Source organism: Pleurodeles waltl, chromosome 9 (assembly GCF_031143425.1).
Source record: "Pleurodeles waltl isolate 20211129_DDA chromosome 9, aPleWal1.hap1.20221129, whole genome shotgun sequence".
Classification (NCBI taxonomy): domain Eukaryota; kingdom Metazoa; phylum Chordata; class Amphibia; order Caudata; family Salamandridae; genus Pleurodeles; species Pleurodeles waltl.
This window is the reverse complement of record NC_090448.1, coordinates 985858236-985875638: the sequence shown is the minus strand read 5'-3', so window position 1 is coordinate 985875638 and position 17403 is coordinate 985858236. Positions and strand designations below refer to the sequence as shown.

Sequence of the window (17403 nt, the reverse complement as noted above, 5' to 3'; positions counted from 1 at the left end):
AAAACAGTCCAGTCGTAACTGCCACGCCAGGTCCTCCCTGAACCGGAACATAGGTTACATATGACTGGTTTCGCCCTAATTAGGGCTCTTCAGTCAGGTATAGCTTGGTTCCAGTGCCACAGAGAGCCCGGGACCCACATCTGGACATACTCAGTGCACTTTTTTTTTGCACTTCCATGATAGTCAATCCATAACTGCCAGCATTCTATGCTCACCCTCACCCCTCTAAAAGAGGAAGAGGCTTCATCGGTTTGACCCCAAAAGGGCGTTTATATTTTTTACATTGGTCATATTAAGGACCAAGTTCTGCTTAGTACCAAACCCAACATGCAGCTCCCGAAATGCTTGAGAGCCCATAGTAGGAGAGCCAAGGCTAGTACAACTCCATTCGTCGGAAGAGTGCCTGTCCTTGATATCTGCCAGGCTACAACTTGGCCGTGGGTGCATATATTCATGAAGCACTAATGCCTTACAGCCAAGTTTGGTGGGAAGAACACTTCACTTGCTCAGTTCTGCAGATCCACCACTTTGGGAGGTACTGCTTTGGTATCTATTCACAAGGTGAGGAATCTATGCTCAGAAGTATTGATCAGAATCTGGTAGATTCTCTATCTAACTGCAGATTCCCCACTGACCTCCCCTCTCCCGTTCTGTGGAACAGACTCTTCCCCCTTCATACAAAGATCCCAATTTTGAGATCTACACACTCACATCTGATCAGTTAGTAAGCTCAGTTAAGGGATCTCGGTGCACCGGGGTGGTGTTAATTCCAGGAAATAATTAATTTGACGTGGAGTCGCATGACACTACCTACTGATGCACGGGCGGAATACTGAGAAATATCTCGAGCTCTAGTCTGGTTCCTGGGGGTAATCACAAGGTGAGGAATCTGTAGTTATTATTCACCATAAAAGCATTACCAAAGGGAAGTAACATGCTCATTCCTTCCTCCCCCCCCCCCCCCCCCCCCAAGCACTGATGCATCGAGGCCCAACGTATCTCTGGCAAAAACTTGTCCACACCGCAGTGAGTTCTATTTTGCTCTTAGAAGGGTATTTAGATACACCCATTTCCAAGACAAAAATATCTAACGCATTGCTCTTTGATAGGACATTTGTGATGCAAGTCAATGTCAATTGTGGTCTTGCTGCAAACCATTTACAAGTAAGTAACCTATTTCGTTTCTGCTTTCAAAACACCCCCACTCCCCCCAGCCCCATTCTTAGCACAAAGGCTCCTCTGAACGCCATTCCCACATCCCTATGCATCTTACCAGTCATTTTCACCTGCAGCAAATTAGTTGTGCCATTTCAGGCAATAGTAGCTTATCCAACACTTCATCTTTTTTGTATTGTTGCTTACGTCCGTGCATATAGAACTGGATGAGAAACTGAAATTTAGCATTGTGCAACCCTTCTACTTATTCATAGAAGGACCCCTCATTCCTCTCTGTTACCCCTGCCCGACCCTGTTGTCCCGTGCCAGGCCATATCTTTGATTTCTTTTGTCTCCAGTTCTTCATTGATTTTGCCCAAAATAAAAGTGCAAATACTAGAATGCATATCGTATGCCATCGCTTACGCTTTTGCTGAGCTCCTAACAACTATTGTGATTTTTGTTATGCACTGGTTTCCAAGTACCGAGGCATACAGACTAGTGACAAAACACCCTTTTCCGGCCGCGCTCTATGCAGTTGTAAAACATTGAGTCATACAGATCAACTGCTACTAACTGTGTCCAGGTAATTCAGTTTATCAATGCTGCCTCTCGTGTGTAACCAAAGTTCTTATCTCAGCTTCTACTTATAATGAACGAAGGTTAAAAATAACTTATTATGCAACCATGTTGTGTAAGAGAATTTGTGTGTGTGATATACAGAAAGTAATTTGCGAGCCACTATTCCAGTAAGGTAGCACAAGATGTCACTATACCTACTTAAGTATCTAGTTTACAGTCCTGGATCTAGTCCCCGTAGGATAGCTTTGGGTTATCATGGGTGCTTGCTCAGATTTTTACTCGTAACCTGCTCACTGTTCCCTCCACTCGCCAAATTTGATATATTGTTTTAAGAACAGAAAATACAGCACATGCCAATACACGCACACAAAATCAAGACAAAAGGGGTTAGTGTGTGTTAAACATCAGAGAGGTTGCTACCAAAACATTAGCAGATTCATTTGATGACTAAACTATATGGTATGTTCTTCTAAATATTTGATGAAGAAAATACAAATTATGCAGCGCGTTATGTGGCATTATGAAGCTGTTTTGATATTTTAACCCTTGATTGATGAAAACGTTGTGCTAGAGTTGTGAAATAATTACAGAGTGTTTCCTTTGGTAGTTGTATACATGAATCATTTCCGATGCAAAATGTTTTTCCCCTACCAGTTTGATTTTGCTTAACTGGAAGCACGCGGTTTTCTAAGCACTGACTTTGAGCAATATAATTAGGTAAAACAATATACTGTGTTGTAGTCCGCAAAACATACCTTCTGCATGCGCGTTTCTTATAATGAAAGGTGTCGCTCTTTTCTTCAAAGCAGAACATTTCGAAAGCTTGTCTTCAGTTTTAGGTTTCTATCCACAGTAGTATCTCGTGAAGCGCCTCTTAACGTTGAGAAATATTCATATAGAACTTTATGGCACATCTAGAATGTATTCGTGTTTCCGTAATAAGTACCTAGAAATGTAGGAAATTATAGCTTTAAACCCGATGCAAGGTGGTTTTTTTTCTTTTCTGAAGTGTGTGCTTTCTTGAAGTACCATTTGCTTTGAGAACTGTGTGTGTGTGGAAACATGGATTTACATGAATACTGAAAGAATAATTTCATAACGAAGAAGGAATCCTACTTTACAAATTGATTTACTTTCAGATGTTTTCCTGCAGCAGACCAAAGCCCCTCTATCTACTCACCATTTGTGTATAGTAAACACCCTTTCAACAGATTATTCACTTGGGGACCCCGTAACGTCTGTAAGGTGCTTGGTGCCGTGTTGCACCAACCTGCATTTTTTTAATCAACCTTTGGCACGGTTAAGCTACTGGTATGTGTTGTTCCGACTATGTGGCAAGTGCAGCAAATTGATAATTATGCAGAATGCCAAGTGGAATTTAACTAAAATGTCACTGATCATTAGCATCATCTTGATGTGCTTTATCCTCCCTTTGTGCGTAACGAGTGGGCAGGGATGGGTCAGACACGTGAAAGGTTCAGGGGGCAGGATCCACTGAGACACTTGATCTGAATATAATGGAAGCTATAATCTTTTATCTGAGCACCTATGCTTGAGCAGGACAGTTGGTCTGGGAAATAAATGCCCCCATTTTCTTGTTCCCTTGAGAATCTGGCCATTGTGTTCATCAGGCGCTGACGTTTTGTGAAATAGAGTGCATGCGACATCCGGGGACTGCATTTTCTTAGTATGTAAATACTAAGTATAAAATAAACCTTTGCTAAAAACTGTTGTATCTAACTATTCCAAGAGATCTGTAATGCCATTGAGCTTTACTGACAATTAATGCCACTGTACTTGTTCCCATTTGATTTTGGCAGCTGATTAAAGCAGTTGGGTAAAAACAGTGCAATAAAGCTTTTTGCACCCACCTGTAGGAAAGTAGACAAAAGCCTGTCGAGCCAAGACAGCTGAGTTTTTTTAAGGCCTTCACCGTCTTCTAACAACCTGGATGTGTTTTAATAATTGGGTTGTCCACTGAGGGTGGGCACCTTTGGCTTTGTGAGTTAGGAAGCTGGGCACTCAATCCCTGAGGCCAGATTATTTGCAGTAATGAAGTCAACATGGAAGGAGCAGGAACCCTGCACAGCTCACTCATCATCCTGCTGCCCGAAGACAGTCTGGACATGTTAGCGCTGCAGCCCTGCACGCTGGGAGAAGGACATCCAAAGTGTGTTCACTTTAAGGCAAATTTTTGACCTGCACTTTTAAGAAAGATAACTATCACTTTTTTAACCTTTCTATTCCCTTTGTGTCTTTCCAGACAAGCTGGACGGCCTGAGATTGGGTAATAAGAAACGGAGTCGTGAGGCCATGTCCAGCATGATGGAAGACTTTCTCCAGCTCCCAGACGATTATGAGTCGCGTGCCTCTGAGCCTGGAAAGAAAAGGGTAAACGTGTATTGTGTGTTCATATTCAAGGTGTTTTACACTCCCTGTACAGATGAAGAAATGATTGGTATCACTGAAACATGCAGATTGAACAGTCTACATAGAGAGGAAAAAGTAAATATTGTGAGAGACTAGTAAGTAGAATGCAGCTGCTCTTGTTAGTTTATTCATACCCACACCCATATAGAATTTAGTTTTGAAAAAGATAAGGATACATATATACAATACGCAAAACTGATAGTCTATAATACTTGTGCCTTTCTCTCTCTCTCTCTCTCCTAATCCTACCTTGGAGAACTTTGATTACCTTGTAGTAGAAATGTAAACGACCACCCAAAGCCTATACTATTAAAATGTGAGCTTTATGCTTTGTCGCCTTCTTGTGGTGGAATTCTAAATGTAGACTGTTTTTCACCATAGGTGGCCCAGGTAGGCAGACTAACACATTTAAAAATATGTAGACTATTTCTCCACTGGCTACAGTTTGATATCTTCAAGGGCTGGCCTTAATTCACCTAAAAAACCTTATTGGAACCTCACAGATACTTGTTTTGTAAAAGCTCATAGATTAATACTAAGAAAGGTTGTAAAAGAAGCTACTGTCTAATGAAAAAGAAGAACCTAACAGAGTAAAGTGACCAAAATGTTGAGCTGGGGCATCAGAAATGAAAATTAGTTACCTTTTGGGGGATTATTTCTGACAATTATTTCTTAGAACACTCTCCAGCCCAAAAGTGAAATGGTGGCATCATCGGTGTGTAGTCTTCTTTATCCCAGTGTGTGCACACTCATCAGTCAGAAACGTTTCTGCCCAAGCTGCACTGCAATGTGGATTTGCAGCATAAATATGCTATGAAGGCTAATACTCCAAAGCGTTATTCACTGCACCCTCCAAATAGATGTCTATGCCAATTGCACTGCTACTAGATTAATGTAAGAATGCAGATTTTCCTAGTCCAGTACCTTGCAACAAGGCTAGTTCAACATTTCCAAATCCGTAAGTAGGTACACAAAAACTACAGTGGTAAAATCAAGGCAGCGCTAATCGTTCTGTGATTGAAAGTTTCTGGGCACAAACTAAAGCATCTATACATGTGGCCTATTGATGTTGTCCCTGTGATGTACAACTGTTGCTTGAGTTGACCCCACAGCTGTTTATGTACAAGCAGGAAATGGTACCATGGCTCATTTCCTGGATCTGTACTACAGTACTATAGTAGACCCTCCTAAATACCTGTCTGCCTTCCCTTACCAGCTACATGTACTTTTTCCTTCAATTCCTACAATCCCCTCTCGGGTCACTTTTTGGGATGTTCCATATCTGCTCATGAATAACTACAGACTTTGTCTCCATTGTCCTCTTCTAAATACAAGAAACGGTGCAGAAGTGACTATCAGCAGTGCATTCATTGAAGCTGCATTCCCATAATAACCCTTGGGTCGCATTCATAATGCATCGTCACTGTGGCAGAGAGTCTGTCAGGCTAATACTGATTGAAAGACTTGAAGGCTGTTATTATGTTCACGTTCTACGTTTTTCTAGGGACAGCTATCTCTCCCATTTCACAGCTCCCAGATTTTTAACTGAACAGGAAAAAGCAGTGCAATGTGTATCTAATAGATACTTATACCTCCAGAGTCCTCACCTTGTGAATACCCCTGGTGCCAGATTGTGTCTAGAAATTTTGCGATAGGTAGGTGATGCTGTTTCCATTTCGTCATTGGTTTTAGCGTGGATGTTGTCACTAGAGTTACATAGCACTACAACAGCACCCTTAAACGTCTGTTTCCTTTTTTCTGCGCAGATCCACAATTGCTATTTGTGATATTTTCACACAAAAGTTCTGTTTTGAAGTAACTTTTTTGTAGAGGTAAATCTTCCTATAAAAAGCAGGATTTAAGCCCTGAGACTCCTGCCATAGATAGATGTCCACTTCTGTCGCTGAAAAGGTGTGCCTGGGTGCTTGGGACTGATGCACAACTCTTTAGGTCCTGTGAGAAATGCTGCCTAATGCACACTAATGCAATAAAGGAGCGAGAAGTGAAGCATTTCATAATCATGTTCACACTAAGCTCTGTGCTGCTCATCATTGAGGTCAGGATCGAAGGTGCATATGTCCCAGTCTTCAGAGACTTCCCATGAGAAGGAAAGGAAGCCTAAGAGGAGGAAAAGACAGGACGAGACTGTAGGAGGTTAGCTCACTATATGGTGTACACCTATAGGTGAGGCACCTTGTGCTGAGACCAGGCAACCTTTAGTGATAGTGTAGATGGCTCTAGATAACCAGCGCTTTCATAGGGGTAGCTGTGGAGAGCAGCTAAGACCTATCCAGGAGGGTGTAAAGCGGTTGCAAATACCACACTGGTCAGTCAGTGAAGTGCACACATAAAAGAACCACACTCTAGAAATAACTTTGGTATATCTTCTAACCGGCGATATGGTCATACAAAAATACACTTAGCAAATGGTAAGTAAAGGCACAAAATAACATGGGCCCCTATGGAGGGGCAAACCATATACTTAAAAAACTAAAATACGAAAATCACGCCCAACCCACACTACCACCCAAGGACCGTTACGACAGGATAAGCACTATAACCCCAAAGGTAAGTGGGTAGGATTCCCAAGGCTCCCGTATGTAGACTAGAAATCTCAGGTCAGTGCCCATAGGCTAACATAGGGAAGTTGCGGCGGAGTTTTCGCGTTTTAGGACCCTTCCCAGTATACCTAGAGGAAACCCATTGGAACAAGGGAGGTTGAATAATGGCCCCACACATGGATACCCAAAACAGAGGAACACCTACACCAGGTAGCCCAGGTGCATAGGGGTGAAGCTATGAGAGAACTAACCGCTAAAGTCAGTGGGGATCTCGGTTGTCCAGCTGCTGTCTTGACCCGTGGACCAGATCGGTGGAACCCAGCTGTGGATTGCAGAGCAAGATGACCTAAGCATAGAGGGGACAGAGTCCACACCACCCGCAAGTGCCAGGCAGTGCAGGATTCTTTCTGAAGGATGGTGGATGAAGAAGTGCAGTTGTGGGGTCCAGTTGAGGCAGGAGGATCCCAGAAGTCGTCCATGAGCTGTCCAACGCCGGTCGTCTTATTGCAAAGGGGTCATTGATTAGCAGGACCACCATCAAGCCTTGAAAAATGCAGAGAAGCGTTGCATGGAGTTTGCAGGATTTGTGGAGACCAGCAAGGTCCAGGTGTCCCAACCTTGGCAGGTAGGTCAGGGCCAGCCCTCAGCAAGCAGGAGATCCAGAAGGAATTGCTGAAGCCCCCCAGCAGGACCCTCTGGCAGGAGTCACAAGGAGGTATTCATCAAAGTGATGGTGGTGGTCGCAGCTCATCTTCGCAAGTTAGGTGTTTCAGTCTTCCCCCTGTTAAGACGACTAGCTGTTGAAGGCGAGCTTGCCCCAGGCTGTCTCCTCCCACCTTAAGACTACAGCGGACCTCCTGCATTCGTTAAGGTTCATTATAAATGTGACAAAAGTCACAACTGATTCCCTCTCAGATGCCCCCTTATATTGGAGCTGTTCTGGACACAGTGCAGTTCGGGGCTGTCCTCCCGAGTGGCAAGCCCAGGATATGATACTGATGTTTGTCTGTATCCTGGATTTCAGTGAGATTCTGAGGCTGCTGAGCCTCATGGCCTCCTGCATCCTGCTAGTGACTCATGCCAGAATGCATATTAGCATTAAATGCATTCCTTCCCTCTTTGAAAGGGAAGGTGGTGCAGGTGTTCATGGATAATACCACCACCATGTGGTACTGTAACAAACAGAGCTCGGTGGGGTTGTGGACCCTTTGTCAGGAAGCTCTGCACCTCTGGACATGACTGGAACATCAGGGCAAATCCCTGGAAGTTCAACATCTGGCAGTGCGGATGAGCTCAGATGTCAATGCCTAGTTGATCATGAATGGCGTGTCCATCCGGGAGGTGGTTCACTGTCTCTTTCAGCATTGGGGAAGCCTTGGTTAGATCTGTTTGCCACCACAGAGAACACACAATGTCAGCTGTTTTGCGTGATGGAGTTTCCAAGGCAGCACTCGCTCAGCAACGCTTTTTTGTCTCGAGTGGAACTCAGGCCTCTATTGCACTAATACCACTTCTGCCCAGAGTTCTCAAGAAGATCAAGAAAGCCCAGGCAAAACACATTCTTGTGCCTCCAGACTGGGCACGAAGAATCTTATCCCAAGCTCTTGATCATGGCCATTGATACTTCAATCAGCCTGCCCCTTGGGGAGGATCTTCTGTCATAGCAGCAGGGGACCGTTCTTCACCAGAACCTGTCCAGTCTCTGCCTTCTTGCGTGGAGATTGATCGTTGGGCGTTGACAGGTTTCGACCATCCGCTCGTAGTCTGCAATGTTATCTTGGCAGGCAGGCATCCCTCCACCAAAAAGATATACACCTGTAGATGGAACAAATTTGTGGCATGGTGTACAGACTAGTCTATTGACCCCTTCGCCTCTCCTCATTCTTTTGTTTGTTCTCTCTCTGGCCCAGCAGGGCTCTGCTCTGGGCACCCTCAAGGGTTATTTGTCTGCCATCTCGACATTCCTCTGATTGCCTGATCAACCCTATTTATATAAATCGCCCATTGGAAGATTTCTTAAGGATCTTACCCATCTCTTTCCTCCTGCTCCATTCATAATGCCCCAATTGGATTGGAACTTAATTCTTACCTATTTAATGTGTGCTCCTTTTAAGCTGCTTCACAACTGTCCACTTCACCTGCTTACTTTGAAGACAGCTTCCTCATAGCTATCACCTCTGCCCGTAGGGGAAGTGAACTGCAGGCTCTTTCTTCAATGCCACCTTTCATCTCTATCCACCCTGACAAGGTGGTGCTTTATACTGGGGCATCTTTTCTGCCTAAAGTGGTCATGCCCTTTCATGTAGCTAATTGATCACTTTGCCCACTTTTTACACGCCCCCCACATCCTTCTAAAGAAGAGGAGACTCTCCACCACCTGGACCCAAAAAGAGCACTGCCGTTCTATATTGACCATAAAAAAGAGTTCCGGTGGACGATCAACTCTCTGTGGGCTACGGTGGGGTGCGAAGAAAGGTGGGCAGTGCAGACGAGAACCATCTCCAGATATGCATTCGCTAAGAAGCAACCCCTGGAGGGCTTGCAGGCTCATTCTACCTGAGAAACCGCTGCAACCACTGCATTAGCTCGCAGAGTTTTGCCAAGCAGCAAAGTGGTCATCTTTGTACACATTTATTAAACACTGCTGCCTGGACAGTCAGGTCCGAAGGGACGGCTGCTTTGGCGATTTGGTCCTGCAGGACTTCCTGGTATGATCTTGATTTGCAAACCCTCCTCTGCGGTTGGTATTGGTTGTGTATCTATTCCAAGGTAAGGAGTGTGCAACTAGAAGCCTCTTTCAGATGAACAAGTTACATACCCTCAATAACAAATTATCTGGCAGAGATTTATTTTAGTTGCGGGTTCCTTACCGACCCACCCATTTTCTCCGCTCTGCAAACTGATTTCTACGGTCAGGGGCCTCCCTTTCAGGGCTCTAGTTCTTGCGCGCCAGTGTTGTTCTTCAGGACTTTTCTCCTCTGACGTGGAAAGTCGTGAAAAGAAACTGACGTCAGCATGTCAGGGTGGCACCTATATATGACCAGCGACCATGACAACAATGATGGACGCGGAGTCGACTGACGCCACCTAACGACACACAAGGGTACTGCTCGAAGAAAAATCTCTAGATCCAGACTGACACCTGGGGGAAATTCTGAGTTAAGGAATCTGCAATTAGAATAGGTCTCTATCAGATAATGTGTTATCGAAGGTAAATAACTTGTTCTATAGAGTCTGGAACTTTTCCTTGCTAACAGAGGGGTCATGATGCTGTCCTCAGCTGAGATGATTTTGCCGCTGAAAACAGAAGACTGGATGGTGTTCCTTGACTTAGAGAACGTGTTACTTCCACATACTGATTCTGCAGTTAAAAAGAAAGTACCTACAGTTTGAGGTAGGCCACACAAACTACAAGTTTGCCCTCTTCTCATTTGCCCTAACATTGGCACCTGGCCATGGCACGTGAACCTGTATCTATGTGTGGTCACTCAGTCGGGCTCTCTGCAGCAGGTGTCAGACCATCTGAAATCCATAGCATCTCTGCTGTTTGATTTGCATGTTTCCGTCAAACTGTCCATAATGCACCTAGTGCACCCTCAGCGCTTCTTGTTCAAAAAGGTATAGTATTGGATATTACCTCTTTGGAAGCATTTTTTCCTCTCCAGAGTATCTGGTACATTCAGAATAGAATTTCACACTTTTATGAGGGAGCTCAATTCCAGTCTTGACGGTTCTTTGCTTGCTGAGTCTGCTAGCTTCATTCTTTCTGTGGTCATTGGTGCATGCTGGCAGATCAGTTCTCTCCAGCAGTGCCTTCACCTGCAGTGGTTCCAGCAGGGTGAGCAAGGTGTCAGAATTTTTTCTTGACACTGCAGCACGGATCTTCTCTGTTGGTTGGTAGTAGCGAATTTGTTGCACAGGAAGCCCTGTTGCCCACCACCAACATAAATCACAATAGTGAAGGACCCCTCTTGCTATTGGGGTGAACAACTTGAGTTACTGGAGGTCAGAGGGCCCTTCGTCTACAAACAAGCAAACGTTACAGAGCAATTTTCTCAAGCTGAGAGTAATTTTCCTGGCCATGAAGTCTTTCCTGCTGACCCTTTGCAGCCAATATGTTCATATCTTGACAGACAACATCCCTGTGATATGGTATGTAAACAAGCGTGTAGGAGTGGGGTGCAAGCATCTCTCCTGAGATGTGGTTATGCTTTGGGCCTGCGTGAGGTTGCATGGAATCTAGCTGGTTGCCACCCATTTAGCAGGTTTCCTGAACTCTAAATCGGACACTGAGTTGGCCTCATCTTGCCGACCGATAAGTGGATCTCCATTGGTGGTGGTTCAGGACATGTTCGCCGTTTAGGGCACTCCTCAGATGGACCGTTTCACAACATATGAGAATGGACACTGCCTAGGTTTCTAGGTTTCTGTGCCCTCCAGCTTACATTGCAGGAGCCTTTAGGAATGCTTTTCGGTTGGTATATTATTTCCTGCTTCCCTGCATATTTTCCACATAGCCTTGATTCCTGGAGTGTTGGAAGTTGCACTACGATTGGGCTGAAGTTATTTATTCGTATTGCTTTAGAATGGCCTAGGAGGGGGTTAAATGTAGACCTACTGAGACTCTTGTGTGTCTCTCAACTGAAAACTTCTTCCCCAACCCACCCACTAACCTACCCCATCACAGTTTATAATGCATCCCTTTTGTCGTCATTCATTTGTCTTCTCAGTCAGTCTCCTCTGTTTAAGTCCCCTATTATGTTGTGATTTCAGAAAGCGTTAACATACATTTTCACCCTCTACGTTTGTATATACACCAGTCTGACCTTAGTTTGGTCCTGTTTTCCCAAATGGGGACCCCTTTAGTATACTTATACAGCTTCCAGTTGTGACTTATGATTCTCTCTACAGTTTTTAGTGGCTGTTACCTTCCTGTGATGCCTCAGTGAGCAGCAAGCATTGAGTGTCCTTGTGCCCTATATCCAGGCAAGCTAGTTCGAGAACTAAAGTGGTTTTCCTGTCTAATAAAGTGATCACCCCATTTCATATGGGACACTCTGTTACACTTCCCATATTTTCCCCTCTGCTCCATCTCACCAAAGGGGAAGAGAAATGTGAAATCGTTTGGATCCTCCTAGGGAGGCCAGCTTCTATATTGATAGGTTAAGAATGCAGATCCTCTCAGCTCTCCTTTAGATATATGGGCAACAAAGAGGAGCAAGCATTTGCAATGCAATGGGTCTCGAATTTGCTCAAGTTAGAGCTATTAGCGTTGTAAACGCCAAACCGGACTTTTATTGCCACATAAACTTAAAATGAAAAGTAAAACAGTTTCACGTAAGTGAGCTGACAGCCGCCATGAGCGTGAAGGAGACACACAAAAGGAAACACAAGTTCGCTCGCAGTCAAACATATAGGCAAACCAGCATTTATCCTTGTAACCAGCAAAAGTGCAATTATCCGTGTAATAGGGTCGATGTCACGCAAAGCCCTTGACTACAGCCCAGCAAGATCGCGCTGCGTAGGAAATACAAAGAAAAAGTAGTCCAGAAACCAATCGGAAAACACTGAGCATCGTATGTTTTCAGTAGTTTACCGGCGCTCTTAAGGAGGGCTAAACACGGAAAAAGGCATGACACATGCATGCCTTTCAATGATGAAATCAAGCGAATTTTAAAAGGCAAGCCTACAAACCAACAAAACTGAGGGGCGTGCGGTGGGCGTGGTTAAAAGCCCACAGAGAGATTACAGCAGGGGCCAGCGCGCTTGCGCACTCAACCCTGAAAAGGACAAGCTGGTTTAAAAAATATCGGAACAAAATGCTTAAGGAAAGGACCTTGTTGCGCTGGGGTGAAGCTGTTTGACTCTACTGACATTACATCCATTTCTCAACTGATGACGTAATGGCGCCAGTGCCACCTACTGGCACAGTATTACTACTGCAAAATTCCTGGATCTTATCTGGCACCTAGGAATATTTCGAAGATTAAGAATCCGTGGTTAAATGGAACATCCACCAGAAAGTAGGTTACCAAAGATAAAGTGTGTTTTTCTTCTCCTCGTAGGAACCTTTAGAGCTATTCAGAAACTGTTTTCTTGAGGTGTAGCTGTAGATACACATGCTTTGTATATTCCTGCCATCTAGTGTTGGCCTCCGATGTGTGCAAGAAGTTTTTCTTCTAAGAAGTTTTTTTTGAGTCACTGAGTAGTGTGATTCTACCTATTGCTGGTAACGGGCATGGGCATCAACTCCATAGTGAGGTTTTTTTTCCTCTTCCGTCATGCTCGGACATGACGTTCTGAGCCCTGATTCACCTGCACATGGTGTTATCGCCAGGGCCATGCAGATCCCTTCCTTACTTGTTTGGTTTCTCCTACTGCGTACTCCTTTCAGCTTGGTTTGCCATAGATTGAACACTTTTTGAAGCCCACACGGGGCCTAGCCCACAGTAGGGTTTCTATGCCATCTTCAGCCTATAACAGTGTTCTCGTGATGTAAGGGATTCCACTCCGTTTTTTTGCCTCAAGTGTCATTCAAAGTACCTGAGGACAGACCTCCATCTAGTCTGTAACCTCTATCTCTCAATCATCCAGAGGACTCCTGTGCAGTCTGCCACATAATAAGAAAACCGCTTGGGACTGGGGAGCCTGTCACATCGCCTCCATGGCATACTGCCAGCATGACAACACCCCTGACCTCTTCTGGGACGGAGGCACCGAGGGCGACCAGCAGCGGGGGGCCATCCGCTGAGAGTTCTGGCTCTCACATAGAAGAGGACAGGCCCCCACCAGCGCAACAGCAGTTCAGAGTGGTCTCAGTGAGTACAATCAAGACGACTCCTTGCTATCATTTACCTCCTCAGGAGGCAAGAGCCTCGAGCTCCCAAAGTACTCATGAGGTATCTGGGATGCCAGTACTGCAATGCCATGGTCGGCACAGAGTGGAGGGTTCTTTCTCAACATACACCCATAGTTAGGCACTGAAGTCCGCCTTCAAGCCTCGTCCATCCATCTCAATAGCAGCATTGGCTTCGGCCCGAGAACCACCTCAAGACTTGTTTCGGAGCTGAGGACGTCAGACTTGAGAGTAAGTTCAGTGCTACATGGGCCTTGAAAACCAATGGCTCCAAAGAAGGCCCCTATCCACACCTGCATCTTCTGCTGCCTTCAAGGACTTTGAAGAACTGATCCCTCATCGCTTAAACGAAGAGCTTGATGCCAGACAGCATTAAATGCACATCCAGCCTGGCACCGGTCAGATCGTGGCTAAACCTCTGGGCAACCCTAAAGATCCTGATCCTTCATGGAGAAAAATAATTTTTGGGGAGTCACTAAAGCCACCTTCAGAGACGGTGCCTCGGGTCCATCTGTACCACGACAAGGACACCTCCTTTCCACTTCCTCCCCGACCTACTGCTCCTCCTCCCTTCTCCCCCTTCTCACATTCTTTCTCTGCCTCCTGAATGACTTCACACTAGGCCCACTTCTTCTTGATCATCTATGGACCCAATGCCACACTCAACCACTGTGATCTCCCTTCAGGGTGTTGGAAACGTCCAAAGTCTCCCTTTGACCTGTCTTTTGATCTACAACCACACTGAAGACGCCTGGGATGACCACGACATAGAACCCCCAGCTGATAAGGACCTGGATTTTTATCCAGTTAAGCAGTCACCCCCAGATGCACTACTTCATATCATGAAGTACTTTGACGTGCAGCCATCTTCCACAAGTTGAAATGCACAAACAGTCTGGAATGGAGACCTTCTTCCGCACACATAGGTCTGTACAGTACTTGCCTATACTGAAGGATATACTCCGACCCATGCACAACCTCTTTAGGGAGCACTTGAAGGTGCATGTTGTCATTCCAGGTGGATACAAGTATATAAGGTCTCTCCCTCTGATCCCCCTTACATCAGAGTTCAGCTTCCACCAGACCCTTTGGTGGTATACACTGCACACAAGCATACTAATTTTCATGGTACAGGTGATGCTGCCCTTCCAGACCAAGAGAGCAAAAAGAGAGATGCGGTGGACAAGCTTGTTGTAGGAAACTGCCCCTTTAAATTTGGTTAAATCCCATCCCCCACAAACCCCACACCCCTCCACCACCACATGCGCTCCCACTTTTTGCTGGGATCCTGCTAACCAGGCCCCAGCGCTAGTGTTATTTCCCTAAACTGTACCATGTTTCCACAATTGGCACACAGCTAAGTCCCTTGTAAAACGTACAAGTGGTACCAAGGGCTTTGTGGCCAGGGAGGGCCCCTAAGTGCTGAAGCAAGTATTATGCCACCCTAAGGGACCCCTCACCAAACACATGCACACTGCCATCGCAGCTTGTGTATGCTGGTAGGGAGAAAAAGGTAAAGTGGACATGGCATCCCTCTCTGAGTGCCATGCCTAGCAGTCACTGCCTGTTGCATAGGTAGGTCACCCCTCTAGCAGGCCTTACAGCCCTAAGGCAGAGTGCACTATACCACAGGTGAGGGCATAGCTGCATGAGCAATATGCCGCTACAGTGTCTAAGTATATTCTTAGACATTATAAGTGCAGTGTGGTCATATTAAGTACATGGGCTGGGAGTTTGTCATTACGAACTACACAGCTCCATGATGGCTTCACTGAAGACTGGGAAGTTTGGTGTGAATACTTGGAGGTTTGTTATCAAACTTCTCAGAACAATAAACCCACAGTTTTGGATTTATTGTAAAATGCACACAGAGGGCATCTTAGGGATACCGCCTGGATTTCACCCACCCCCTTAACTTAAGGCTGACCGGTCTGTGCCAGCCTGCCACAAATAGACAAGTTTCTGACCCCCTGGGGTGAGAGCCTTTGTGCTTTCTGGGGTCAGGAACAAAGCCTACTCTGGTTGGAGGTGCTTCACACCTCCCCCCTGCAGGAACTGCAGCACTTGGAGGTAAGGCTCAGGCCTCCTGCTACAGTGCCCCAAAGCACTGCAGCTAGTGGAGATGCCCGTCCCCCGGACCAAGCCCCACTTTTGGCGGCAGGTCTGGCGGGAAAATTATGAAAAACAAGGAGTGACCATTGCAGCTGGGACCACCCCTAGGGTGTCCAGAGCTGAAGTGACCCCCTCCTTGCAGAATCCTCCAACTTGCATTGGAGAGGAATGTTCCCCCTTCCCCAAAGGGATTGGGCACAGGAAGGGTGTAGTCTCCCTCAGGGACAGTAGCCATTGGTTACTGCCCTCTGGCCCTGTAATGCCCCTAAATGTAGTATTTAGGGGCAACCTTGAACCTTGCTCTTCAGATTCCTGGTCACCTCGAGGAGGAGGAGGAGGAGGAGGAGGACGACGACTGAAAAACCGACCCCAGCAGTGAATACTCCAGACAACTGACTTGGCCCCAGCCCTACCGGCCTTTCTGCAGCTTCAGGACCCCTGCTACAAAAAGGTGATGCATCCTGCAGGACCAGCGACCTCTACAAACCCCAAGACTGCCAGAGGACCAAGAACTCCCGAGGACAGTGGCTTTGTCGACAAGAACCACTTCGGATCTGCGAGCCCTGCCCACTCTGCACCCGATTCCCACTGCCCGAGAAGGTTCCCTTGCGATTCCGAACTTGAATCCACTGTGGGTTGACCCCTCATGGCCAACACGACGACGCCTTCAGCCTAAATCCAGAGGAACGCCCTGACCGCAACCTGATCCAAAGATAACCAGTGCTCAAAGATACCCCTGCACCTGCAGCTCCCTGGCCTTGGGTAATCCAACTGACAGTCCAGCAACGTCCACTGGGTGCCTCTCCTACTTGTTCAACCTTTAGTTTTCCGCACCCGACTCCCTAGAACCAGCCTGCAACATCTTTGTGACCAACAGGATTCCCCCATTGAAAAGATTGGGTGCTCGACGTTGTTTGCACCCGGCCACCCCAATGCTGCTGAGGGTGTGTGTTTAGTGTGCTGACCTGTGTCCACCCAGGTGCTCATCTTAACCCCCCAGGTCTTTGCCCTAAAGTTGCGGATACTTACCTGCAACCTGCTCCTTTCGGAGTGCCGCAGTCTCCATAGGATTCCATTAAAAACCTGGCACCAACTTCGACCTCTGCACCCGCCCGGCCCTATGTTGTTGGTGGTGCACTTTTGGGATCAGCTTGAACCCTGATCTGTGGACATCCTAACCCCCGAAGGCTGGGATCGTAAGTAAAGTACTTACCTGTCAACGGTTAACACTTATCCTCCCCTGGGACTGTATTGTTTCCTTTGAGAAATTGCACTACTTTTGAAACTGAAGTGTCACTTAACTGTAAACTGTTTTAGCTGCAAAACCTAAACAAAGTACATTTGATATATAAGCTTGATACAAACTTAAAACTGTACTTACCTGCAACAAAGATCCTTTTGGTTCTAGAAATAAAGTAACAAAATATGTTTTTGCTATATAAAAACAATTGGCCTGGAGTTAGTCATTGAGTGTGTGCCTCATTGTGCTTGACTGTGTGTGTACAACAAATGCTTTGCACTACCCTCTGTTAAGCCTAACTGCTCGACCATACTACCACAAAAGAGAACATTAGTATTACCTACCTTAGTCTCTGTTAAGCCTCTGGGGTTCCACAGGACTTTGTACACACTATACCTCATTTTGATATAGTCTATCCGGGCCCATCTTCCTATACCTGTCTCCACCTAGTCTGCCATACATTGGTG

General features: G+C 45.9%; 1 protein-coding gene across 3 annotated transcripts in view; it reads left to right on the top strand.

The window, feature by feature from the left end:
* The window catches only part of YLPM1 (YLP motif containing 1), an 865271-nt gene that overhangs the window by 779451 nt on the left and 68417 nt on the right, over positions 1-17403 (top strand). For all 3 annotated transcript variants that reach the window (XM_069208481.1, XM_069208482.1, XM_069208480.1), the window contains one exon: positions 4001-4128. In XM_069208481.1, coding sequence (XP_069064582.1) covers positions 4001-4128 — 128 coding nt within the window. The remainder of the gene's footprint in view (positions 1-4000; positions 4129-17403) is intronic.